The sequence below is a fragment of the Ranitomeya imitator genome, chromosome 8, assembly GCF_032444005.1.
Source record: "Ranitomeya imitator isolate aRanImi1 chromosome 8, aRanImi1.pri, whole genome shotgun sequence".
Classification (NCBI taxonomy): Eukaryota; Metazoa; Chordata; class Amphibia; order Anura; family Dendrobatidae; genus Ranitomeya; species Ranitomeya imitator.
The window spans coordinates 41,581,048-41,608,783 of record NC_091289.1 but is presented as its reverse complement, the minus strand read 5'-3'; the positions used below and the strand labels follow the sequence as shown (position 1 = coordinate 41,608,783).

General features: G+C 41.0%; 1 protein-coding gene across 1 annotated transcript in view; it reads right to left on the bottom strand.

The window, feature by feature from the left end:
* Positions 1 to 27,736, bottom strand: part of PPARG (peroxisome proliferator activated receptor gamma) — a 66,916-nt gene that overhangs the window by 24,688 nt on the left and 14,492 nt on the right. The window contains exons 2-4 of the mRNA XM_069736780.1: positions 11,415 to 11,661; positions 7,056 to 7,225; positions 4,622 to 4,760 (exon numbers count right to left, since the gene is read on the bottom strand). Of these exons, the coding sequence (XP_069592881.1) occupies positions 4,622 to 4,760; positions 7,056 to 7,225; positions 11,415 to 11,649 (544 nt within the window). The 5' untranslated portion in view covers positions 11,650 to 11,661. The remainder of the gene's footprint in view (positions 1 to 4,621; positions 4,761 to 7,055; positions 7,226 to 11,414; positions 11,662 to 27,736) is intronic.

The following is a 27,736-nucleotide window of genomic DNA, read 5'->3' as shown; positions in this document are numbered from 1 at the left end:
GCCCCCCACATATAATGACGGTGAAATGAGAGGAAGGCACATACACAGTATGAAAACAGATTCAGCAAAATGAGGCCCGCTAAAACTAGATAGCAGAGGATACAAAAGTAAACTGCGCGGTCAGCAAAAAACCCTTCAAAAAACCATCCTGTAATTACTTGAACTCATGTTCCAACTCATGGAACATGAGGAGCAATTACAGCCCACTAGAGCAACCAGCAGCAGAGAAACAATTATATGCAAGCTGGACAAGACAAAAATAAAGCAAAACGTGGAACAAGAAAATCAAAAACTTAGCTTGTCCTGAAGATTACTGAAGCCAGAAGCTGAGGTAACAAAACACTCTGATAACCTTGATAGCCGTCGGGGAAATGACAAGAAAGCCCGGTTAAATAGGAAACTCCCAAATCCTAATAGAACAGGTGGACACCAGAGACAGCAGAACACAAATCACCCAGTACCATCAGTAACCACCAGAGGGAGCCCAAAAACAGAACTCACAACACACGGACCAAACACTCATGACACACTGATGGTAAAAACGGACACACGGACCAAACACTGATGACACAATGATGGTAAAAACGGACACACGGACCAAACACTGACACACTGATGGTAAAAACGGACACACGGACCAAACACTCATGACACACTGATGGTAAAAACGGACACACGGACCAAACACTGATGACACACTGATGGTAAAAACGGACACACGGACCAAACACTGATGACACACTGATGGTAACAACGGACACACGGACCAAACACTGATGACACACTGATGGTAAAAACGGACACACGGACCAAACACTGATGACACACTGATGGTAAAAACGGACACACGGACCAAACACTGATGACACACTGATCCTAAACACTGATTACACCACTACCATTTTATCACATATGTGATTAAACATGAACATGTGAATGAACTTTTATTAAAAACAAATTAAAAATTAAAATTGCCATGGTCAACACAAGGACGGGCGGTCAGTCAGAAGATGCATTGCTAGTGGTCTCTGAAGCCATCCCCAACTCAAACAAAAATGGTTCTGTGAACCAAGAAGCATCTGACCCCTATGAAATTGGCTTTTCGAAAAACCCCTTAGCACATCCCTCTAGAACCTAGACCAAATTTATCAAAGCAGAGAACAGAGAAGTAGGCCTGGTTGCTCATAGCAACCAATCACAAATCAGCTTTTATTTTTCAAGTGCAGTGTACAAAATAAAAGCTTATTTCTGATTGGTTGCTATTGGGAACAAGGCCTATCTTTCTGATAGACAGTTTTGACCCAATACTTGTGACAAAGAAAACATGGGCAAAAAGGAGAAAACACGCAAGCCCAGTATCATAGTAATATTATAATTGTCTATAAACCTGTTGACCAAGAAATCAAGACTTTGCTTGATTTAGTGCCCTGTCAGTAGGCCTTAGGGGCTGTATTGACATCCTCAGTCCTTGCTTGGCCTGTTTAGTGTTTGCATTACTGCTCAAATGATGTTTTAAAAGCATTGTCCACTCAACCCGCCCAACCAGTTTCACTTCTTGTCATAACGATGAGATGAAGGAATGAGGTAATTCCTGCCAGTCTCCTCCTTTCTAGCAGGCCATTCTGGTGTGGGCTCCTTCATAATGACTCTGTATTTTACGCCTTAGCAAGCATTGTCATGGACCCACGCTGTTATGAACATGCACTCTGCGCTCCAGGAGGAACAAGTCCCTTCACAAATTATCAATTTCAACTTTTTAAAGTTAAACAAGAGAGAAAATTTCCAGGGCGGCAAACAGAAAAGGTCAAGGTGAAAACCTAATGGAAAATTATCTAGACATACCTAACATACTAAAAAGCATAATGTCCACAAACTCACATAGTATCTGCTTCTGTCAGGGTTGTATATGTTCGTTTGTGCACAAAAAAGTATGTATACTGTACATATATGTATAAATAAATTATATATACAAGTACGTGTGTGTGTACACATATATATATATATATATATATACATACTTTTTTATGCACAAATTATACATATATGCCTATAAATAGAATACAGTAGCACGTAAGTTCAGTAAAAAGGTGGTTTATTGCTTTCAACATATGTGAGATATAAATAGCACCATTTCGGCTTTTCTGTAGAGGCTATAAACATTTCTAGAAAGATTGAAATGTTTCAGTCTATCGCTCGCATGTTTTGGAAGCAAAAAACGTTGCAACTGGAATTTTTTGGGCGTGTTGCCTTATTCTATTTTTTTGCATATATCTATTATAATGAGTGTGTGTGTATATATATATATATATATATATATATATATGTATATATATATATATATATATATACTGTATATATACACACATGGACACACACATATACAATACAGACCAAAAGTTTGGACACACATTCTAATTTAAAGATTTTTCAGTATTTTCATGACCATGAAAATTGTAAATTCACACTGAAGGCATCAAAACTATGAATTAACACATGTGGAATTATATACTTAAAAAAAGTGTGAAACAAGTTAAAATATGTCTTATATTCTAGGTTCTTCAAAGTAGCCACCTTTGGCTGTGATGACTGCTTTGTACACTCTTGGCATTCTCTTGATGAGATTCAAGAGGTAGTCACCGGGAATGGTTTTCACTTCACAGGTGTGCCCTCTCAGGTTTAATAAGTGGGATTTCTTGCCTTATAAATGGGGTTGGGACCATCAGTTGTGTTGGACAGAAGTTTGGTGGATACACAGCTGATAGTCCATACTGAATAGACTGTTAGAATTTGTATTATGGCAAGAAAAAAGCAGCTAAGTAAAGAAAAACGAGTGGCCATCATTACTTTAAGAAATGAAAGTCAGTCAGTCAGAAAAATTGGGAAAACTTTGAAAGTGTCCCCAAGTGCAGTTGCAAAAACCATCAAGCGCTACAAAGACACTGGCTCACATGAGGACCGCCCCAGGAAAGGAAGATCAAGAGTCACCTCTGCTTCTGAGGATAAGTTGATCCGAGTCACCAGCCTCAGAAATCGCAGGTTAACAGCAGCTCAGATTAGAGACCAGGTCAATGCCACACAGAGTTCTAGCAGCAGACACATCTCTACAGCAACTGTTAAGAGGAGACTTTGTGCAGCAGGCCTTCATGGTAAAATAGCTACTAGGAAACCACTGCTAAGGACCGGCAACAAGCAGAAGAGACTTGTTTGGGCTAAAGAACACAAGGAATGGACATTAGACCAGTGGAAATCTGGGCTTTGGTCTGATGAGTCCAAATTTGAGATCTTTGGTTCTGACCACGTGTCTCTGTGTGACGCAGAAAAGGTGAACGGATGGACTCTATATGCCTGGTTTCCACCGTGAAGCATGGAGGAGGAGGTGTGATGGTGTGGGGGTGCTTTGCTGGTGACACTGTTGGGGATTTATTTAATATTGAAGGCATACTGAACCAGCATGGCTACCACAGCATCTTGCAGCGACATGCTATTCCATCCGGTTTGCGTTTAGTTGGACCATCATTTATTTTTCAACAGGACAATGACCCCAAACACACCTCCAGGCTGTGTAAGGTCTATTTGACCAAGAAGGAGAGTGATGGGGTGCTACGCCAGATGACCTGGCCTCCACAGTCACTAGACCTGAACCCAATCGAGATGGTTTGGGGTGAGCTGTATAACAGAGTGAAGGTAAAAGGGCCAACAAGTGCTAAGCATCTCTGGGAACTCCTTCAAGATTGTTAGAATACCATTCCTGGTGACTACCTCTTGAAGCTCATCAAGAGAATGCCAAGAGTGTGCAAAGCAGTCATCAAAGCAAAAGGTGGCTATTTTGAAGAAACTAGAATATAAGACATATTTTCAGTTGTTTCACACTTTTTTGTTAAGTATATAATTTCACATGTGTTCATTCATAGTTTTGATGCCTTCAGTGTGAATGTACAATTTTCATAGTCATGAAAATACAGGCACGGTGGCGCAGTGGTTAGCACTGCTGCCTTGCAGCGCTGGAGTCCTGGGTTCGAACCCCACCAAGGACAACATCAACATCTGCAAAGAGTTTGTATGTTCTCTCCGTGTTTGCGTGGGTTTCCTCCGGGCACTCCGGTTTCCTCCCACATTCCAAAGACATACTGATAGGGAATTTAGATTGTGAGCCCCAACGGGGACAGTGATGATGATGTGTGCAAACTGTAAAGCGCTGCGGAATATGTTAGCGCTATATAAAAATAAAGATTATTATTATTATTATTAAATGAGAAGGTGTGTCCAAACTTTTGGACTGTAATGTATATGTATGTATTTACATATTTTTGGAGTGCTCCCTTTCCTATTATTGTTTTACATCTACCTACTGTAACATGAATATATATATATATATATATATATATATATATATATATATATATATATATATATAATTATTTTTTATTTTTTTATATTTTGGGGAGGGCTGATATATTCCATTTTTTTTACTGCTCTTATGAACTTGAGTTTGCACCCATCCAAGTTGGATTTGACTCAAAGTGCCGTTTCCCATTATTTATTTTTATCATTATTTATGTTTTTATAAATGTGTGTCTGTGTCTATTATGTATAGTATTGAGCAACTGATCATCCAACTCACCATTATGAGACATCCCGACTGCCAGACACTTCTGGAACCTGCAGTACTGACATTTGTTGCGACTTTTCTTGTGAATACGACAATTGAGCTCACATCGTTCATAAATTAACTTCAACCTTATTGTTCTTCTAAAAAATCCCTGGAGAGAGGAATATTATCATTTTTAATATGTCGGTAAAAGAACAAGAAGGGAATGGTTTTCATTTTGCCTTTTGCTTTTGCTATGTGAAGTCCATTATACAACCAGGCAGCTTTGTAGCACAAATGTGTGCTATCCGTTATTTTTATGGATAGATCACAGTTCACACGTCCTATATTTTTGAGGAATGATTGTCCGCAATGCCTCCTCCGTCCAAAAAAAAGGAGACATGTCTTACTTTGATCCCCAAAAAAAGATGTGTGAAACCGGCCTTATAAATGAAGCTGTAGAGGATATTTATGTGATGCTTTAATTAGCTATCATAGAAATTAGTACATCTTAACCCACTGCAAAAAGGTAATCAATACACATAGAAATATCTAATGCTATAACAGCGGCTTTTTGATAGTTTCCATCTAATAACAAAAGTTTTCGTTTTTTTCAGAAAGCAAAACAATTTGAAACGCGAGGAAAAAATACCAAAAACATGCAATTCTGATATTTTATAAAGACGTCTTGTTTTACGATGACTGATTTATCCAGACCTTGATTATTCTGATATAATAACCAATAACTAATTCAATGGATCTGATTTATTAAAATGTAAATCCTAGAATATCAATATAAAGAACATTAAACCTAACTACGGTAATTGCTAGATGTAGAGCAGATGTACATCAATATTTGGTGACTAAGAAATTTCATTAATCAGAATATTATTATTATTATTTTTTTTATAAATAGTTGATTCTAATTAACCAAACATAAAAGGATTTTTTTTCTACTGGAAATTATTTGTGCCCAAATAGGAAGGCATATGTCATTATTACACCAATATAATTCTGAGCTTCTGGCCATATTTCACAATATTTTATTATTTTATTTATATATGTGCTTCTTACAGACAACATTGATTTTTTTTTGCATTTTTTTATTCCCTACAGCAAAGACTTTGTCTAGTGCAATCAAAAGAGTAAACGAGCTGTATCTAATTTTCCAACTGTTTACAATGGAAAACTAAGTGAATTACATGAGGTCATCAGCCTAGGACCACACAAGCTTTAGCTTTGTTATTGGAAGAAGACAAAATGAAGTGACTGTGCTAATAAAGTACTGAATAATATGATACAGGGCATTAAAGGGAATGCATGAGCAACATCTTACATCCCAATCTATTTATTTGTGAATGTAGCTCTTTCAAAGACAAGTCCAGCAATACCTTACAAGGCCAGTTCATTCCTTCCATCACTGAGTAATCAGCGTTTGAATTGATATGCAAAAGACTATGGTAGATCTGAAGCATCTATGATGCGTGACTTTAGGCAAAGGTCTTCAGAGTCAAGCAGTAGGAGGAGCTGGTGGGTGGGGAACAGATCTGGAGTGACAGAGGCTTCAGATCTGTCATAGCCATCTGTATATAAATTCAAACGCTAATTTCTCAGTAACGGAAGAACAGTCTGGCCCTTTAATAAGTGACCATGTTGATATATAAGAACTCCAGTGTAAATTTTCCTTAGGTAACATGGCTTCATGTTTACAACTATCATAGTTTTCATGACTAGTGATGAGTGAACGTGCACAGATAGGGTGTTATCCGAGCATGCTCGTGTCCTGAGTGTCTTCGGCGTGCTCGAATAATATGCTCGAGTCCCCGCAGCTGCATGTCTCACGGCTGTTCAACAACCACAACACATGCAGGGATTGCCCAACAAACAACCGCAAGACATGCAGCCACGAAGACTCGAACATATTATTCGAGCACGCCGAAGTCACTCGGTTAGCGCCTGAGGATAACTCCTTATCCAACCATGTTCGCTCATCACTATTTATGACTATGAAAGTTTTTGAAGGTGTTAACTTTATGCAAAAATTTAAACTCAACTTTGGGCTAAACATTTCCCCAAAAAGTTTTACTTAGCCCCACCGTCCTCTATTGGGTGCAGTCAGACAGCCAAGATCAGACCGCAGTGCACGGACCGGCCGGTGGCTCTCCCGACCTGAGCGTTACAGGTCGGAAGAGCCGCTGGCCAGTCCATGCAATGCGGTCCAGTTTTACCGGAAAACAATTTTATAAATGTTTCTGAAATACTTTTGTATGAAATCTTTGCACAAGGAATAGTTTACAATTCTGTTATATTGATAGACTATCCCAAAACATTAAAAAAATGTATTATATTAACCAGGGAGTTTCCAGAAATGTCTAATTAATGGCACCCATAATATGATCATAAAATTAATATTACTCAATAATTATTCAATCATATAATTACAGCAAATATAACACAAATATGTTACCTTACAGCCTTCACATGCATGGACCCCGTAATGGAATCCCGAGGCTTTGTCTCCACACACGCGGCATTCTATGGCAATGAAGGAGTTGGAGGCCTCGTCCTGAGATTTGGTAAACGACTGTGACTTGTCTGAGTAGTAAGGTGGAGAAGGAGGCTCCAATTTTATTGTGTCTGAAGTAAAAGAAAATGGAAAAATAAATCATTGCTGGAAATGTCGCCTTTATGATATGTTTTATTTACATGAAGGCAACTATTTCGCGTTTTTCCTCGTAGTCGATAAAACTGTTTGTTAAAATCGTTTAAATACAGCATGAAATCAAAATAAGGCAATGTAAAGTAATTACGTAGAGCATTTCTAAAAGTATCAGCAAGGGCACCTCTTTTTTTGTGTTTATTGATTTTTTTTGGATTGAAACCATGCTCTACGTATAGCATAGTTTGTGCAGTTTGTGGCATTTTTCCTCTATAAACCTCTATTGTTATTTCTTCTCTGTTCAAACAATTTGTGTTGCGTTGTCTTGGTGGCTATTTTGAAATTAGATATCATGTGATTCTTAGAGGAATTTTTGGATTTTCATTTTATCTCAAGACTTGTAATGTTAAACATGCAACTTAAAACTGCAAACATAAATACAGTGCAGAAAATAAGTATTTGATACACTTCGGAGTTTGTAAGTTTTCCCACCTAAAAAAATGGGGACGTCTGTAATTTTTTTCGTAGGTACACTTCAACTGTGAGAGACAAAAACTAAAAATAAAATCCAGAAAATCACATTGTATGATTTTTAAATAATTAAATTGCACTTTATTGCATCAAATATGTATTTCATCACCTACCAACCAGCAAGAATTCTGACTCTCACAGACCTATTAATTTTTCTTTAAGAAACCCTCCTACTCTGCATTCATTACCTGTATTAATTGCACCTGTTTGAACTTCTTACCTGTATAAAAGACACCTGTTCACACAGTAACACTCCATCCTCTCTACCATGACCAAGACCAAAGTGCTGTCTAAGAACAAGGGACAAAATTGTAGACCTGCACAAGGCTGTGATGGGTTACAGGACAATAGGCAAGCCACTTGGTGAGAAGGCAATGACTGTTGGCGCAATTATTAGAAAATGTAAGAAACACAAGATGACTGTCAATCGTCTAGGGCTCCATGCAGGATTTCGCTTTGTGGGGTAAGTATGATTCTGAAAAAGGTCAAGAATCAGCCCAGAACTATGGTAGGACCTGGTCAATGATCTGAAGAGAGCTGGGACCACAATGTCAAACATTACCGTTAGCAACACACTGCGCCGTCATGGATTAAAAACCTGCAGGACACATAAGGTCCCCCTGCCCATGCCAGCACATGTCCAGGCCCATTTGAAGTTCACCAATAACCATCATGATGATCCAGAGGAGGCATGGTAGAAGGTCATGTAGTCAGATGAGACCAAAATGAAGCTTTTTGGTATCACCTACTTGCCGTGTTTGGAGGTAGAAGAAGGGTGAGTACAACCCCAAGAACACCGGCCCAATCATGAAGCATGGTGGGAGAAACATCATACTTTCGGGGTGCTTTTCTGCAAAGGGGAAAGGACGGCTGTACCGTACGGAAGGGATGATAGATGGGGTCATGTATTGCAAGATTTTGGCTAACAACCTCCTTCCCTCGGTAATAGCATTGAAGATGGGTCGTGGCTGGTTATTCTAGCATGACAAAGACCCAAAATACAAAGCCAGGGCAACTAAAGTGTGGCTCCGTAAGAAGCATTTCAAGGTCCTGGAATGGCCTAGCCAGTCTCGAGATGTGAACCCAATAGAAACTCTTTGGAGGGAACTGAAACTCAATGTTGCCCAGTGACAGCCCTGAAACCTGAAAGATCTGGAGAAGATCTGTATGGAGGAATGGGCCAAAATCCCTGCTGCAGTGTCTACAAACTTTGTCAACAACTACAGGAAATGTCTGACCTCTGTAATTGCAAACAAAGGTTTCTGCACCAAATATTAAATTCTGTTTTTCTATTGTATCAAATACTTATTTAATGCAATAAAATGCAAATTTATTGTGTAAAAATCATACAATGTGTGTGAAGTTATTCATTTAATTATAAGGAAAGGGCTGCAAAGCAATATGTGTCGCGTCAAGTTTATCTCAGTGTCGCGCTGCAACATCGCAACTAATGATTTCCATTTGTGTCGCATTGCACCTTGCGACCTGCTGCGACTCCGACACAGTCGTAAATGTTTCCAAATTGGTTCTACTTTCTGTTGTACGCTTCCAACTTGCCATAGACTTTAATGCAAGTCGCATACATCTGCGACTTGCATGCGACATGTCTGCCTATGACTGAGTCTCGCCAAAGCATTTCTTAGAGAAGTCCAACCAAAAAACATCAGTGCAACGTGTCTGCGACTTGAAGGTATGCAACTTTTTTATTAGAGGAGTGATTTTGCTATTAAAAAAAATTGTCAAATCGTAGACAAGCAATTCTCAGTCGCATGCAACTTTCAGCAAAGTCCATGGTTAGTGAGTCACGTGTGTCCTGCAGCCAGAGACTGAAAATCCTATACATTTGCAAACATATGACGTTTCTGTTGCAATCACAGTAGGTCGCAGGTTGCAACATAACACCATAGAAGATCATTAGATGCAATATCTTATATGCAATGACAATTTCAGTGCGTGCAGCTCTGGCCTTATACCGTCTTTGTACATGGATGATAGTAGGTACACACTGTTCTGTCTTGCAGAAGATATGAAGGAGAAGACCATGGTGTTACGGGGGATAAATGCTCATAAGAGGCCTGTGTGACTCTCATATTATGCATTCATGATCTTTGTGGCAATATCCCAAAAATGGTAATTTAGCCGACGCATATACTACAGTAAAATAAATCAGATATGATGCAAACTTGCACTGGTGGTGATTGAAATAAGCCAAAATTAGTATGCTAGTGTCACGCTATGACAGTCTTCGGTAAGGAAGGGGGACCTCAAACTGTCACCGAAACAGTGACCCTAACTATCCCTGTCCCGGGGGTACACTTGAAGTTAAAAGCCTGGGACATAAATATAATCCAAACAAGACACAAAGACAAAATAGGGATATCAGAAAGCAACAAACATGCAAACACTCACCAAAGGTAAAGGTGTATATGGGGAAAGATAGGAATGTAAAAAAAAACACCATAAGAGGAAAAAACCTCCACTATTCTTGACAAAAAAAACAGTACACAGGCAGAGATGCTTACCTGTCCAAGACCTCCAAACAATAACACTAACCAAAGTGCAGCGGACCCAAGTTAAGATGGTGGATGAAAGATGCACAGGTGCAATAATACCGATAAGGCAGCCAGCCTACAATCAGGATTTGGCCGCCTGGCACACCTGTGCAAAACGATCTGTATGTGGCATGTTCACACAGAAGTGGAAAGCATATGGCTCAAGGCCTATTAATGACGACATGTAGCGAGCCAGCCATTACTATAATGCATCCTGTGTGAACAGAGGCCACAGTTTACAGAGCCATCCTAGGGCCCAGCTGCACCCTGAAAAAATAACGTGCCCAAAAACATAACAATGTATGCAAGGTATTGGTTGGTATTATGGCCACAATACTTAAGCTGGCAAACCACGTCAAGGGTCCTTACGTATTGCCAGATTGGAATGTACCAACCAAATGGGAATAGGGACCAGGAGATAAACACACAAGTACTACAGCAAACTAAAGATCACTACTACAGCAACTCCACTCCAGCCATTTAGCTTAGCACTCAGCACAGGAAGACGAATCTCCAGTAGCAAGAACAAATTCCTATTCAGCATAGCTTCTCCAAGGATCTAGGAAGCAAAGTGTTCACAGGCAAGGCAGAGAGGGTCTGGCCAGGTTTTACAGAGAGAGGTAATGACCAGATCAGAAGCAGCTGAAAATGGAGCTGCAAGTTTCTGACCAGCATAGAAAGGGTCGCTAGCCTCTGCAGCACCAATGGAAACCAAATCCATTTAATATGTGACACAAACACACAGGCTAAGCGGAAGATCTGCACTTAACAATACATTGTGATCTTCCACCCACAGATCTCCCAGGAGGACGTGACACGCTCGTGACCGCCAGTTTTCAATAAAGACACATTAAACGTAACCATGCAGTCTAGCCATTCACCCTTGTGTACCAACATAACCATCCAGTTTTAACATTTGTCCCTTTTAAGTTACTGATGCAATTTTCAGGCCTTCAGGATATATATAAGACACCACTGTTTAAATTATCCGGTACATTATTGAGCAATTATATTGTATTATATGAAGGTAATAATTATACAAGACTCCAGAGAACAATCACGAACATGGAATGAGTCAGCATACTTTGGCAGTCTTGTAGTTTCAGCTCATACTTATAATCAGCGTCCATTTGGTCATTTCGGCACAGGAAGTTCTTATCTTCTAGAATGTCTTCATATTGAGCCGCAGAAATACTTGTAAAGTCCACCGTTGCAAATGGCTTAATGTCAAAGTCATGGGAATGGCTCTCAATGGCAGAAAGGTCTACTGAGCTCATGCCAAAATTCATCCCCCAAAATGGCATCTCCGTGTCGACCATGATTGCTGGTTCCTGGAAGAGAGTAAATAGTCTGTTAAGAGACTGTGAAAACTATGTGTCGTTTCATGGCTAAACGCATAGGATTATTCTGCGATTGAAACAGACTGTCTGTTGAAACGTCAGACACTCTGGTATATAATTTTGGATAATTTTGTGTATCGCGGGATGGCAGGGTACACAAATGAAGTTGAGTTGAAAGTAGGGGGTTCTTTATTTTGGATTCTCATCTTTGAGCCAGAGAGGAAAGCAGTTACCAAAAGCGATTCTCTTTCTGGAGGACCTGTCCTGTCCTGCAATGAACTGCTAGGATTCCCGCATGCTACAGTTGATTGCAAGGGGCTCAGTACAGTTGAGTGGTTTGGGGAGGTCATAGGGGCAGTTACCCTGGGTGCCAAATTCTATGGGGTCACAAAATGTTACCCTAACCCGTTTACATTGTCTACTGACTGGGTAGTGCCAGTAAAAGCTGCTTTTTCCTGCTCGCTGGCAAGCAGCTTCTTTGTCACTTTGTTCGATGCTGAATAGTCCTATGCAGAGTGCAGCAGCCGGGTTGAGTTTTTTATCATCTGCTTTACTCTGCAGAGGCAGCAACCAAGATGAAGATCACTGTATAATTAAGTGAGCTTGGTCATCTCAGTCACTGCCTTTGCAGAGCACAGCAGCCAATGACAAACCTGTTTCGAATTCTGCGCTCTGCATAGGAATTTCTGTAAACTGGAATGACAGAGCAGCTACTGAGGTTAGGGCTAGAGTTAGGGCAGGGGTAGGGTTAGGTTTAGGGCCGCTGTAATAAAATAGTTACATTAAGTGCAATTAAAAACTGTTTTCTAAAAACGTATAACGGATTATTTTTTACGTTTTGTGCCAAATTTTAGAAGAAAGAAAAATTACAGAGATCCAAAGGGCAAACTATAAATACATTAGTAGTTTTATTAAAATGCTTGGGGAATAACAGATTAAATAATCGACTATTAGAAGGGTGTGCTAATAGTCCCTGGTATAAGGGGGGGCAAATACTTGCCTTGGCCTGGTTGCTGGCAGCCCATGCTATGCCACTGGCTTTGTGCAATCAGCTAATTATCAAGGAACTTTTCTAACGAGAAGAAATCTTTTAAGTAAGTGCCCATCCTACAAATTTACCAGTTTTCCAGTTAGCATGATATATAAAGGACTGTTGTAAAGTATGATGTAAAATCAGTGTTATTGAGGATGTCTTAAATGAATCCTGCTTGCTAATGGAAGGTACACAGTGACAAAGTCAACTTATTTCTTAACATCCACTATTTCCATCCTTTCTATTACAATATACTGTGTGTGTCATCCGATAAGGTGCCACATATTGCATAAAAAGGCATATGAGATGATTACATTTTGCCTGTTTGATTGTATAATTAAAAAGGTGGTCCCAAAATTCGAATTTTATCACATAACGACAGTATAGACTGATCACTAAGGGTCCCACTGCTCAGATTCCTACTGATCTGTGTCCCTCATGATAGGGATCTTTTAGTTCCATTGCATGGACAACCAATGCTGCATTTGAACAAGACACACGAGACTCCAGTCCTTTTGTCAACTGGGTCCAAACAGTGCACAACCCCACCGATCAGACCCTTGAACACAAAGAACACGCATGCCAACAGGTCTGCCATGAACTGCCATGAACCTAAATCCAGTGCCAATATAGAGAAAGCTCCATAAACGTGGTTGATTACCGTAAATCAACACTATTTACTATATTGTACGAATATAAATAATTATATATATATATATATACATATATACAGTATATATAAAAGTATCATGTCAACAACAAAAAAGCACATCAAGATCCCGACCATGGTGATGGCAATGATGATACACACCAAAGGGTAGAACAAACATGACGTGACTCAGAAACAGAAGCACAAAACATTCCAGTACAGAATATATTGAAAAATACTAAAATAGGAATATCTGGCATATACAGTATAGTTGCTGTGTTATGAAAATAAAAGGAGATGTGCTCAATTAGCCTTGGGCAGTGCCCCTCCATGACTGCCAGGGCTAGCATGTTAGCACGTATGTTTCCCATCTCTGCCCTACAGCTGGCCATAGACATGACACTTTTCCAGTAGACCATGCCAATTTCGAGTCTGTGGCAGACACAATATGAACTGACCATAGTCACACCGGAGCCTCCAGTGTCCCAGTGAGGGGATCGGCAATCAGTAAGAAGCACTCCATGAAGCAAAGAGCGAAGGTCACCCAACCTTCTAATCCTGCATTTTACAACCCAAGTTTGTCCATATGCTGCAACCCAATCTAGCACAAAAAGCCAATCAACAGACTTAGATTGCAGATTTAGTTTCTGAATGTGAAATCTATAACATGGTTCCCTACATACCTTGTACCAATTATAATATTGGTATGGGGCTGCTGCACTTGCACCCCCTACAGCTACACCTGTGAGGCTGCTACCTACAACTACGCCTGTGAGGCTGCCCCCTACAGCTACACCTGTGAGGCTGCTCCCTACAACTATGCCTGTGAGGCTGCCCAATACAGCTACGCCTATGAGACTGCCCCATACAGCTATGCCTGTGAGGCTGCCCCCTACAGCTACGCCTGTGAGGCTGCCCCCTACAGCTACACCTGTGAGGCTGCTCCCTACAACTATGCCTGTGAGGCTGCCCAATACAGCTACGCCTATGAGACTGCCCCATACAGCTATGCCTGTGAGGCTGCCCCCTACAGCTACGCCTGTGAGGCTGCCCCTACAGCTACGCCTGTGAGGCTGCCCCCTACAGCTACACCTGTGAGGCTGCTCCCTACAACTATGCCTGTGAGGCTGCCCAATACAGCTACGCCTATGAGACTGCCCCATACAGCTATGCCTGTGAGGCTGCCCCCTACAGCTACGCCTGTGAGGCTGCCCCTACAGCTACGCCTGTGAGGCTGCCCCCTACAGCTACGCCTGTGAGGCTGCCCCCTACAGCTACGCCTGTGAGGCTGCCCCCTACAGCTACGCCTGTGAGGCTGCCCCTACAGCTATGCCTGTGAGGCTGCCCCATACAGCAGCTACACCTGTGAGGCTACCCCCTACAGCTACACCTGTGAGGTTGTCCCCAACAGCAACGCCTGTGAGGCTGCCCCCTATAGCTACATCTGTGAGGCTGCTCTCATGTAACTTCCTGGCTGTTGACAACAAAGGAAAGTATGTTGAATTTTAACATGAATATGGGCACTATCATGAGTCTGACACTAATCATTAAAATGTCACTGGACATACTATAAGCTGGCATGTTGGCAATAAGGTGGGCACTATCGGGGATCACTGTATATCGTTACCTGCATGAACTGGAGTCAAAAAACATTACATTTTTTTCACAAGTCAAAATGAGCTTTTTTGACATTTTTGAAAGTTTTGGCATTTTTCAAAAAGTTACAAAGCACCAGTTACTTATCTATAATGGTAAATCCTGCCATATTGCCTAAATTAATCATCATCCAACGTAAGATCGATCATGCCTCTATTACAGAAACACAATGAAGAAGACTGTGCATTCATGTAGCCCTATTCGCTGAATTTTTTGGGATTTACAAAGACGTTTGAGCCAACAATTCTCTTGCAAATGTGAGTTCAAGAAAATCATGGTTCTCTGTAAAGACACCAGGTAAGCACATATTCTTATTGGCATAGTATGAAAGCAATTAACTCACAAGAAAGAGCCACACTAATAAGCAGCCATCTTTGCTCCTACAAAAAAAAGAATAGGATCGTTGTACATCTATCAGGATGAGAAGATGGTGGAGGTCTATAGGTCTCCAAGGTTGTGGAGGTACTAGTCGACATGCAACACCATTAGGTCATCATGTATTTTCTTTTAGTATAATTGGCAATCCGTGAGAAGTCTTGTCACAAAGTTATTCCGAGAATTGTAGAGTAGGATCCAGAAGCTACTCCCGAGAATTTTGCTTGAGCAGAAACAACCAACTTGTTCCTCAATCCAGTGAGTCACTAAAATTGGCACCCGATACTTATGTTTTCAGCGCCAATACAACAGAAAATAAATATTTCAGCATCAAATCTGAAGTGGTTACTGGACAATAATTCCAGAAGAAACTGATAAACAGCTGTGGCTAGGACTTCATCTTAACCTCTGTCCCCATTGGAACGCTATCAAAACTAATTATGGACCACGCGCATTCGTCATCATCAGATGCCATATGACTGGTACCAGGAGAAATTCGAGAGTAACTAAGCTGCTTGCGTGGTGGTCAGTCTAATGACCGATGATGTGTACACCATTCTAAACACCAGTTGACTTTTATCCTAATTAGAACCCAAATGTGAGTGAGTCCTTCCCATTATATATGTGGATGTGAAGAACCAAAACGCTAAAATTATATGTATCTGTAGTGCGGGGATTGTGGACGGAAGTTTTTTGGTTACTATGTTCAACATTTAATTTTAATTTTTTTTTTTGCACAATTTTTACAAATGTATTTTTTATTAAAGGGGGCTCATATTGATGGCCTATCCTTTCAATAAATCATCGATATCAGATCAGTGGGGATGAGGCGCCCTGCACTCCCACCGTTCAGGTTTTCTCTGTGCCGGCAACCGACGAAAGGGATCAGTTGTGGAGCTGAGCAGCACAGCTCCATCAACTGTATAGTGGTAGCGGCCGAGTACTTCACATCTGCCCCTATTACAATGAATAGGGATTGATCTGCAGTACCCCGCTGTGGCCACTATACAATTAATGGAGATGTGCTGTTTTGCTCTGCAACTGATCACATCCCTTTGCCACCAGCACTGAAAACAGCTGATAGGCATTGTGCTGGATACTGCTCTGATATTGATGACCGATTCTTAAGGATAGGCCATCAACATAAGAGTACTTGACAAACCCTTTAAGCAAAAACAACCATTGGCCTAAATTTAAAGAGTAACTGTCACTTTTATTTTTTCTTCATAAATCCATAGAGCACATGAATATAAGAAACTTTGTTATATATATATCTATATAATCGTCCAAGGGTCACTTCTGTCTGTTTGTCTCTCACGGAAATCCCGCATCGCTGATTGGTCGCGGCGACGGGCACAGTCCGACCGCAAATTCGCACCTTCCTATTCTCCATCAGTGCCCCCTCTAGTCAGCGCTCACACAGGGTTAATGGCTGCGTTATGCCACAGTGTAACGCAGTCCGTTAACGCTGCTATTAACCCTGTGTGACCAACTTTTTACTATTGATGCTGCCTCGCGAGACCGCTACGTCATCATCTCGCGAGACCGCAATGCATTCTTGGGACCGGAGTGTCGCGAGGAGCATCGGTAAACGCCTGGCCTGGATCCAGGGGCCGCCGGAAGTTGAGTATATAACTATTTTTTATTCTAATTATTTTTTTAACCTTCCTCTAGTGTTAGGGTCGTGACTGACCTGTTTTAGCTTTTAAATGCATACAAATTGTACATACATTTGTTTATTGCATCAAGACTTTTTGACTTTTTCAGGAACTTATTGTTAAACAAAATACAATAAAATAAAACTATTTTACTAAATTGTAAAATGCTCTTATTAAAATTCTAACATTTGTGTTGTTGGGGTCAATTTCGACCCAGGTCTAATATAAGAGTAAAAAAACAATAATAAGTCCCAAAACTGAACTCATAAACACAATATAAACCAAAACCCCACAGCCAGCTCTACCTCCAACAACTTGAGTTTGGGACATGTCCAGGCATGTATGGCCAAATCAGCTTAGAGTTGGTACTTTGCAGAGTATAGTTTATATTATTCTCTTGAGGTTCATTTGACAATATTTTTATATTGAAAATGAAGGGTATGCTCCCACTGCGTGGGCTGTGTTATATACTACGTGGTCTGTGCTATATACTACGTGGGCTGTGCTATACACTGCGTGGGCTGTGTTATATACTACGTGGCTGTGTTATATACTACGTGGCCTGTGCTATATACCACGTGGGCTGTGCTATATACTACGTGGGCTGTGCTATAAACTACGTGGATGTGCAATATACTACGTGGCTGTGCTATATACTACATGGCTGTGCTATATACTACGTGGCTGTGCTATATACTACATGGGCTGTGTTATATGCTATGTGGGCTGTTATATACTATGTGGCTGTGTTATATGCTACATGGCTGTGCTATATTCTACGTGGGCTGTGTTATATACTACGTGGCCTGTGTTATATGCTACGTGGCTGTGCTATATGCTACGTGGGCTGTGTTATATACTATGTGGGCTGTGTTATATGCTATGTGGCTGTGCTATATTTCTCTGCTGTATCTGGGCATCATGAATCGTGGTATGTGTTAAAGAGGGGGCCCACTGAGACTCTTTCGCCCGGGGCCCTCAAAAACCTGGAGCAGGTCCTGGCTTCACTGATTGGTCACGCCCGGCCGGCCGCGAACAATCAGCAACAGGCGCAGTCTGGCTGCGTATTGCGCGCTGAATTTGAACCACGCTTCGCTAATTGGTCGCACTCGGTTTGCCGAATCCTGTGTATAAATTGCATTATTCTGAAAACTTAATAAATAAACTACATACATATTCTAGAATACCCGATGCGTTAGAATCGGGCTACCATCTAGGATATATATATATATATATATATATATATATATATATATATATATATATCATATCAGAGAAATCCCCTTCTTTCCGCTCCTGAACTGATCATTAATTCTCAAAATTCTCAAAACTCTGTCTTTCATGAACAGATTGTCCCATTATTGAGGCAAGATATGACAGTTGGTGCTCATAGCGTTCTATGGAGAACTGTAACTGTCATTTCAGGAGAACTTGCAGCCTCTAGCTCCTCCCTTCTCTATAGAATTTTATAGTCATCAACTGTCTTCTTCTATCTCCGGAATGGGAAATCTGTCTTCACTGAATACAGATTCTACCCATTAATCGAGAATGAAATGTCTGCTCAGGAGGTGAAAGAAGAAGATTTTTCTGATAAGATATGTTACAAAGTTGCTTATTTTCATGTGTACTATTGATTTATGAAATAAAATTAAAATCACTCTTTACGTTATCCACAGACTTTTGCCACGAGAGTTTGAATAGCAACAAACTGGTGACTTGTAGTCTAACCACATGCAACTTCCTTATCGTTTTTGCTTATATATCAGACTGCTATAGTTATTGGAACAACAAGTAGACATGCAACCCTCATGTAATGCATTCCCATGGACTGTCACTGTCATGTTACAGACGGGATCTTCAGTCCAAAGAAGCAAAGGGCGTGAGATTCGTAATGATAATCTGACATACCAGTGTCACTTGTTCTTTCAAATTCATTGTATTATTTTACCTTTGTGGTTTATACAATGTAATACGCGGCACATTCAAGACACCAATTATAGAAACTTCTGTTTGACAGGATGTTCGGCTCCTGAATACCTGCTGCAAACTTTTGACCTCAAAGCTGTATCTGCAAACTTTATAGACCATAATTATACAGCAAAGAGAAAATGGAGAGAAAGGCCAGATGAGGCTGAAACGTTGCCTTGTCTAGTTGTCTTCTTGCTGTGACCCATTTTTAATATTATGGAATAAAGATTTAAGTTTTTATAAGGATTTGCCTTCTGGTGCCTCGATTTCCTTGGAGTTTTGAATGATCCTGGACCTAGCATGAGGCCCATAACCACATAATTGCCAGATGGTGCCGGTGAATTATCTATGGGACTGGAGAGCGGCGGCTTCAACTGCTCCCCCGGCACTGACTGATAGCCTGCCCTAATGCTCCCAGTAGTGCCAGGCAGATTCAGAACACTATTAACCTGCAGATCAAACCCATATCTTCAGGTTAATAGCGTTTTTTTTTCATGTGACAGGCATTTAAAGGGATTGGACACTGCTTTTTTTTAATTGTTGACCTATCCTTAGGCCTTAGGATAGGCCATCGATATCTGATAGGTGTGCGTGCGGCACCCAGCATCCCTACAGATCAGTTGTTACTAGCGGCGGTGAAGGCCAAAAGTTCTCAGATGCTGCCATAACACAGAATCTCCATTAAAGCTATAGTGGCCATGGTCAGAAACCACAGATCCACCCTCTATTGATTGAAATAGAAGGGGTCTGCAGTACATGGCCACGACAACTATGGAACATTTGGCCACCGACGCTGTAACGGTCTACCAGCAGGTGTTGGTCGCATCCCCACGGATCGTATAGTGATGGTCTATCCCATGGATAGGCCATCAATACAAAAGTAGTTGCCATCATCCGAGAACTTTTGCCCACCGACGCTGTAACAGTTGACTGGCAGGTGTTGGTCGCATCCCCACAGATCGTATATTGATGGTCTATCCCAAGGATAGGCCATCAAAACAAAAGTAGTGGCTATCATCTGAGAACTTTTGCCCACCGACGACATAACAGTCCACCGGCAGGTGTTAGTCACATCCCCACCGATCGTACATTGATGGTCTATCCCAAGGATAGGCCATCAAAACAAAAGTAGTTGCCATCATCCGAGAACTTTTGGCCACCGACACCGTAACAGTCGACCGGCAGGTGTTGGTCGCATCCCCACCGATTGTACATTGATGGTCTATCCCAAGGATAGCCCATCTATACAAAATTAGTTGCCATCATCCGAGAACTTTTGGCCACCGACACCGTAACAGTCGACCGGCAGGTGTTGGTCGCATTCCCACCGATCGTACATTGATGGTCTTTCCCAAGTATAGGCCATCTATACAAAATTAGTTGCCATCATCCGAGAACTTTTGGCCACCGACACCGTAACAGTCGACCGGCAGGTGTTGGTCACATTCCCACCGATCGTACAGTGATGGTCTTTCCCAAGGATAGGCCATCTATACAAAATTAGTTGCCATCATCCGAGAACTTTTGGCCACCGACGACGTAACAGTTGACTGGCAGGTGTTGGTCGCATTCCCACCGATCGTACATTGATGGTCTATCCCAAGGATAGGCCATCTATACAAAATTAGTTGCCATCATCCGAGAACTTTTGGCCACCGACACCGTAACAGTCGACCGGCAGGTGTTGGTCGCATTCCCACCGATCGTACATTGATGGTCTTTCCCAAGGATAGGCCATCTATACAAAATTAGTTGCCATCATCCGAGAACTTTTGGCCACCGACACCGTAACAGTCGACCGGCAGGTGTTGGTCGCATTCCCACCGATCGTACATTGATGGTCTATCCCAAGGATAGGCCATCTATACAAAATTAGTTGCCATCATCCGAGAACTTTTGGCCACCGACGACGTAACAGTTGACTGGCAGGTGTTGGTCGCATTCCCACCGATCGTACATTGACGGTCTATCCCAAGGATAGGCCATTAACACAAAAGTAATGGCCATCATCCGCGAACTTTTGGCCACCGACGCCGTAACAGTCGACCGGCAGGTGTTGGTCGCATCCCCACTGATCGTATATTGATGGTCTATCCCATGGATAGATAGACTATCAATACAAAAGTAGTGGTCATCCTCTTTAATGATTTATTAAAAACTATATTTTTTTTCTTTCCTTTTTTTTTTCTTTTTAAATCTTCCCCATTTATAACACACCTGAGATGAGTGTGCATGTGTCTGAGGGATCTGGAGGAAAAGCTGTTGGCCTATGGCTGCATCCAAAGTTTAACCCATCTCAAATCATATTGTGTCACCGACCACGTCTGATTGTTGTTTTTTTGCTGACTCTTCAAACTGCCCATTTGTTGAGCAAGTTTCTTTTGTGGCTTCGAACGATTTTGCTTTCTTCAGCATCATGATGTCAAGAATGTATTTGCAGCCAGTGCAATCACAAAGCAAACTTCATGCTACATAACGCACACTGTCTGCTAAGACCGATAATATATAACTTACACTTCTTGTACTCTATTAATTTGGCATATTGCCTAGAAATATAATAGCTAAACATGAAATGCACATTGACCTGGCAGGTTTCCCAGATGTACATATATATGTGTTCATTCACGTCTTCAAATAAACTCAAATAACTCTGATTATTTTATATGCCTAAAGGACTTTACGTAGTTGCATCCAACAATGCAGCCGTGCTTTCCGGTCATTAGCTTGGATTTTACAGTTTGCATTTAGAATTGGTCAACATTTGTCATAAAACTGCAATGAAGTTTATAAATAATAATCTGGAGCTGCATTCATAATTCAGCTTGTCGCTAATGGAAGAATTCATCATAACTTGTAGCTCAGCTACTAAAAGTTAGTTTTTCCTGCATGAAATTACAGCACTTGTGTAAAGAAAAAAGTTACTAAAATCAAAATTGAGCACCGTCCCTGTGTGGACACTGAAATCAACAAATAAAGCTGGAAGATTTCAGCTCTAAAGCATGTAAAATTGTAAATACAGCTCTGGACTTTAATGCAGGCTGTAACTCTCAGCATTCTATGGCATTTCTAATTATTAACTGTTAAATACAGTAACTGTTGTGTTTTAAATGAAACCTTCTGATTCATGCTGGCCAAACCATGGGCAGCCTGAATTGGACACTGGCTGCATTATTGTTGCCCTGTATGTTTTACTCTGAAACGCTGCGGTGTTTCAGAGAGTACATATGCAAGGAGATGGACATACTGTTCAAGTTCCAAGATGTGTATAATATAATGTGTATTATGTGAATTGTGTTGTGGTGCATTGTAGTCTTTTCCACTGTGTGTTGAGAAAGCTGTGTTCTGCCCAGCATCAGAGAGGGAGTAGGGTAAAATGTTGGGACTAGCCCATAGTGGGAGGGGATAAGATGAAGGGAAAGGAGACAGTTTCCTGTCAGAATGTTAGATAGGGCCTGGAGTACATAGAGAAAGGACCTAAGGTCCCATTTGAGCATTCTTGGGTGTCCCTAACTGAGAGGAGACTGAAGGAAAAGAGATAGCGAGATCTGAAGCATAAGTGAGTAAGAGACAGAGTGATCTATTAGAGATGGGTCCTGGAAGAGGACGCCTAAGTGAAAGACCCAGAGCTTATAACAATTGTAGGTAACGGGCCTTTAGGACTGAGTTCATGAGACAAATAAAATATCCCGAGCAGGAATTCCAGAGCATCAGCATCGGAGGAAATAAGTACAGACCATATTGTCACATTAAGGGGAAGGAGGATGCGGAACCATGAGTTGAGTTTAAGAGTCTTGCTAAACAAAATTGTAGAGTCTAGGTGGGTTGTGGTGAAGTAGTGAGAAACAATGGAGACAGAGGACAAGTAAAGAGGAAAGGTGAACAATAGAGGACAGAGGGAAGGACACTGTGGAAAATGCTTTGAGTTGTAAAGGAAGCCTTCATAAGACTGTGTACCCGCTATCTCTTTTGTATATGTTTCCTACTAAGTTCCCGTTCAGTAAAATCTTAATATTCAAATGGTGGTCTCGCTCATGGAACTGTTTAATACCTGGTTCTTGCAAACCAGCGAAATCAATCACATGAGGCCTGCATGAGCGTAGTGCCATCACAACACAAGTCCACACACCCAGCCAGGACCCCCACTTTCATGTAACGTGCCGGGCAGTGGCGTAACTTGAAACTCATGGGCCCCAATGCGAAAGCTCCAACGGGGCCCCCAAACATTTTAAATCTTTAATAGCAATAGTCTTTTTCTATAGGCCAAAGGGACTTTTACGGACCCCTAGGCTCCAGGGCCTGGGTGTGATTGCAACCCCAGCACCTGTTGTAGTTACACCCCTGGTGAGAGGGCATGAGGAGTACCTCGCCCTTGGCTACCGTCCCACGCCATGTTACACTTACTTTGACTAGGTGTGACTAGTCCGTGGTAGGTACCTGTTGGCTTCTCCAGACTCAGAACCCCCTAAACTAACACGTCTCCCCTTATATATACATATAGGGAGAGACCTGTCACTCTTGGGGAGCAGAGATGGGAGAAACTGTCCGGGGCCCGGCCTCAGACAAGTCATGCATAGATGTTGTCTCTGAAGCCCTGCAGCGATTCAGAGAAAAACATGCACGGCTACACGTAGCTGATCCATGCTGCCCAAGGTTCGGGGAGCTTGCATCAGATCCCAATATCCCCTTTAATTAACCACATTAATAAACATGTAATTTAGAAGATTTATGCATTAAAGTAACATTTTCTGCTTCAATACATGTGTTCAGCAAATGCTCATTTATTGGTTTATTGATTCCCAACCAAAGTTCACTGAGAAGAGTGCAGTTATTTGCAGCTTGCGATAACAGGTCACCTCTGTAGTCCCGCTACGCTTGTGCAACACGTATAAGCTATGGAGGCTTTTGCACGTTATTCCTGGAATATTTTAAGCTAGCCCGGCCAAGGCCGCACCACAAAACCCAATTAAATGCCAATTGGGACCCCAGGAAGAACTGAGCCCGGCTACCCCAACAGGTACCGTCTTGAGATACATTATCAAAGCAGGAAACAAATTAAAGGTTTTTGTTGGTTTTTCCTTGGAGGCTTTTACAGGTTCTACATTGGTCCTCAGGAGCTTCAAGTTATCCTTATGAAAATGTCCATAGATTATTAACATCATCCAGATACTCACAATCTCTAAACACAAATGCTTAAAAGCAAACCTGACAACGAGCCAGTGATTTCCTTAAAAAAACCTTGATAACAAACAGAATCCTGTTCACTTGATTTCACATGTACATAGACAATAAGACATCCAGGACTCGAGTCCCCCCGCTGTTACTCCTACTCAATAATGTTTTCAGAAATTATTTCAAGCTTCATGAGAAGCTCAGTGTGTACAGATTATTAGGATATAACCTTTCCCTCACTTTTCTTATTTTAGTATCCAGTTTACACGTAATTGTCCCTAAGGGAGATGGTGAACTTCCTTTATGTGAAGGAATATGGCAAGGGATCATTGGGATGACTCTAAAACAGGACCTCAAAAAGACAAATTATAAGATGGTGTGTAATCCTACAGGAAATACAAGGGGAAGGATAGATAGATAGATAGATAGATAGATAGATAGATAGATAGATAGATAGATAGATAGATAATAGATAGATAGATAGATAGATAGATAGATAGATAGATAGATAGATAGACAGACAAGCTTGAGAAAGGTCCATATCCTGGACTGAAACGTCGCACATGGGCCAATAAATCACACATATTTTTTCTATTGGAGTGCTGCCTTCATTTTTTTGGACAATAGATAGATAGATAGATAGATAGATAGATAGATAGATAGATAGATAGATAGATAGATAAATAGATGAACACAATGAAGGCAGCACTAGCAAATTAGGAAAAATGAAAAATGTAATAGCCCATAGTGACGGCAACATTTTGTTCCAGTCACTATGGGCCGTTAAATTTTTCTTTTTGCTCCTACATTTTTTCTATTTAGATAGATAGAAGGTAGGCAGTACTCCAAGTAATTTGTACAAAAAGTTTGGGTACTTTGTATAAATGTCCCCACTTTTGTTAAACACTTTACTTGGAGTACCGCCTGCCTTTTTTTATATTTTAAATAGTGGCCCTCAGATTGATGTTCAGAGACTTGTACCCAATATCCCACAGCGTAGCTGGTACTATTTCTTCTTGATAGATGCATAGAACAATAAATACATAATAGATAAACAGATGATAGAATGATAAAGAAATAAAGATAAAGAAAAGAGATAGAAAGTCAGTCTGCTATCTATAATGTATCTCTCTTAAATCTATCTATCTATCTATCTATCTATCTATCTATTTATCTATCTATTATCTATCTATCTACAGTGGGGGAAATAAGTATTTGATCCCTTGCTGATTTTGTAAGTTTGCCCACTGACAAAGACATGAACAGTCTATAATTTTAAGAGTAGGTTAATTTTAACATTGAGAGATAGAATATAAAAAATAAAATCCAGAAAACCACATTGCATAAATTATATAAATTTATTTGCATTTTGCAGTGAGAAATAAGTATTTGATCCCCTGCCAACCATTAAGAGTTCTGGCTCCTACAGACCAGTTAGATGCTCCTAATCAGCTCGTTACGTACATTAAAGGCAGCTGTCTTACATAGTCACATTTATAAAAGACTCCTGTCCACAAACTCAATTAATCACTCAGACTCTAACCTCTACAACATGGGCAAGACCAAAGAGCTTTATAAGGATGTCAGGGACAAGATCATAGACCTGCACAAAGCTAGAATGGGTTACAAAACCAGAAGTAAGAAGCTGGGTGAGAAGGAGACAGCTGTTGGTGCAATAGTAAGAACATGGAAGAAATACCAAATGACTGTCAATTGACATCGATCTGGGGCACCATGCAAAATCTCACCTCGTGGGGTATCCTTGATCATGAGGAAGGTGAGAGATCAGCCTAAAACTACACTGGGGAAACTTGTTAATGATCTCAAGGCAGCTGGGACCACAGTCACCAAGAAAATCATTGGTAACACATTACGCCGTAAAGGTTTAAAATCCTGCAGTGCCCACAAGGTCCCCCTGCTCAAGAAGGCACATGTGCAGGCCGTCTGAAGTTTGCCAATGAGCACCCGGATGATTCTGTGGGTGACTGGGAGAAGGTGCTGTGGTCAGATGAGACAAAAATTGAGGTCTTTGGCACTAAGGGTATGTGCACACGTATTCTTGAGGTCTGCGGATTTTTCCACAGCGGATTTTTGAAAACCGCAGGTAAAAGGCACTGCGTTTTACCTGCGGATTTCCTGCAGAATTACCGTGGATTTACCGCAGTTTTTGTGCAGATTCCACTGTGGTTTTACACCTGCGGTTTTCTATTATGGAGCAGGTGTAAAACCGCTGCGGATTCCGCAGAAAGAATTGACATGCTGCGGAATGTAAACCGCTACGTTTCCGCACGTTTTTTTCCGCAGCATGTGCACTGCGGATTGCGTTTCCCATAGGTTTACATTGTACTGTAAACGCATGGGAAACTGCTGCGGACCCACAGCTGCGGAAACGCTGCGGATCCGCAGCAAAATCCGCAGCGTGTGAACATAGCCTAACTCTTCTCGCCGTATTTGGAGGAAGAGAAATGCTGCCTATGACCTAAAGAACACCGTCCCCACTGTCAAGCATGGAGGTGGAAACATTATGTTTTGGGGGTGTTTCTCTGCTAAGGACACAGGACTATTTCACTGCATCCATGGGAGAATGGATGGAGCCATCTACCGTAAAATCCTGAGTGACAACCTCCTTCCCGCCAGGACATTAAAAATGGGTCGTGGCTGGGTCTTTCAGCAAGACAATGATCCAAAACATACAGCCAAGGAAACAAAGGAGTGGCTCAAATAGAAGCACATTAAGGTCATTGAGTGGCCTAGCCAGTCTCCAGACCTTAATCCCATAGAAAACTTATGAAGGGAGTTGAAGCTTCGAGTTGCCAAGCGACAGCCTCAAACTCGTAATGATTTAGAGATGATCTGCATTGCGGAGGGGACCAAAATTCCTCCTGACATGTGCACAAACATCATCATCAACTGCAAAAACGTCTGACTGCTGTGCTTGCCAACAAGGGTTTTGCCACCAAGTATTAAGTCTTGTTTACCAGAGGGATCAAATACTTATTTCTCACTGCAAAATGCAAATAAATTTATATAATTTATACAACGTGATTTTCTGGATTTTATTTTTGATATTCTATCTCTCAATGTTAAAAGTAACCTACCCTGAAAATTATAGACTTTTCATGTTTTGTCAGTGGGCAAACTTACAAAATCAGCAAGGGATGACATAATTATTTCCCCCACTGTATCTATCTATCTATCTATCTATCTATCTATCTATCTATCTATCTATCTATCTATCTATCTATCTATCTATCTATCTGTCTTTTGATTATTTTATTTCAGAAGTAACCTGAAAGTCTTTCTGGAAAATATGTTTGTGATCAATGATACCAAAGATAGATCTATGTAATTAACACACAATTTGCCTTACGTTGTGTTATCTACTGTATACTTCGCTTATAACCTTACATTTACATCATAGTCTACAATTCCCAGAGATCTGGATATTTTCTAACTTTGCTTTGTCACCCGACAACTTACTCCGATGTCCTTGAACTGAGGCTTAAATGGACAACAGGAAACTTAAAATGGAAGTTATTGGCTGGGGAACAGCATTAG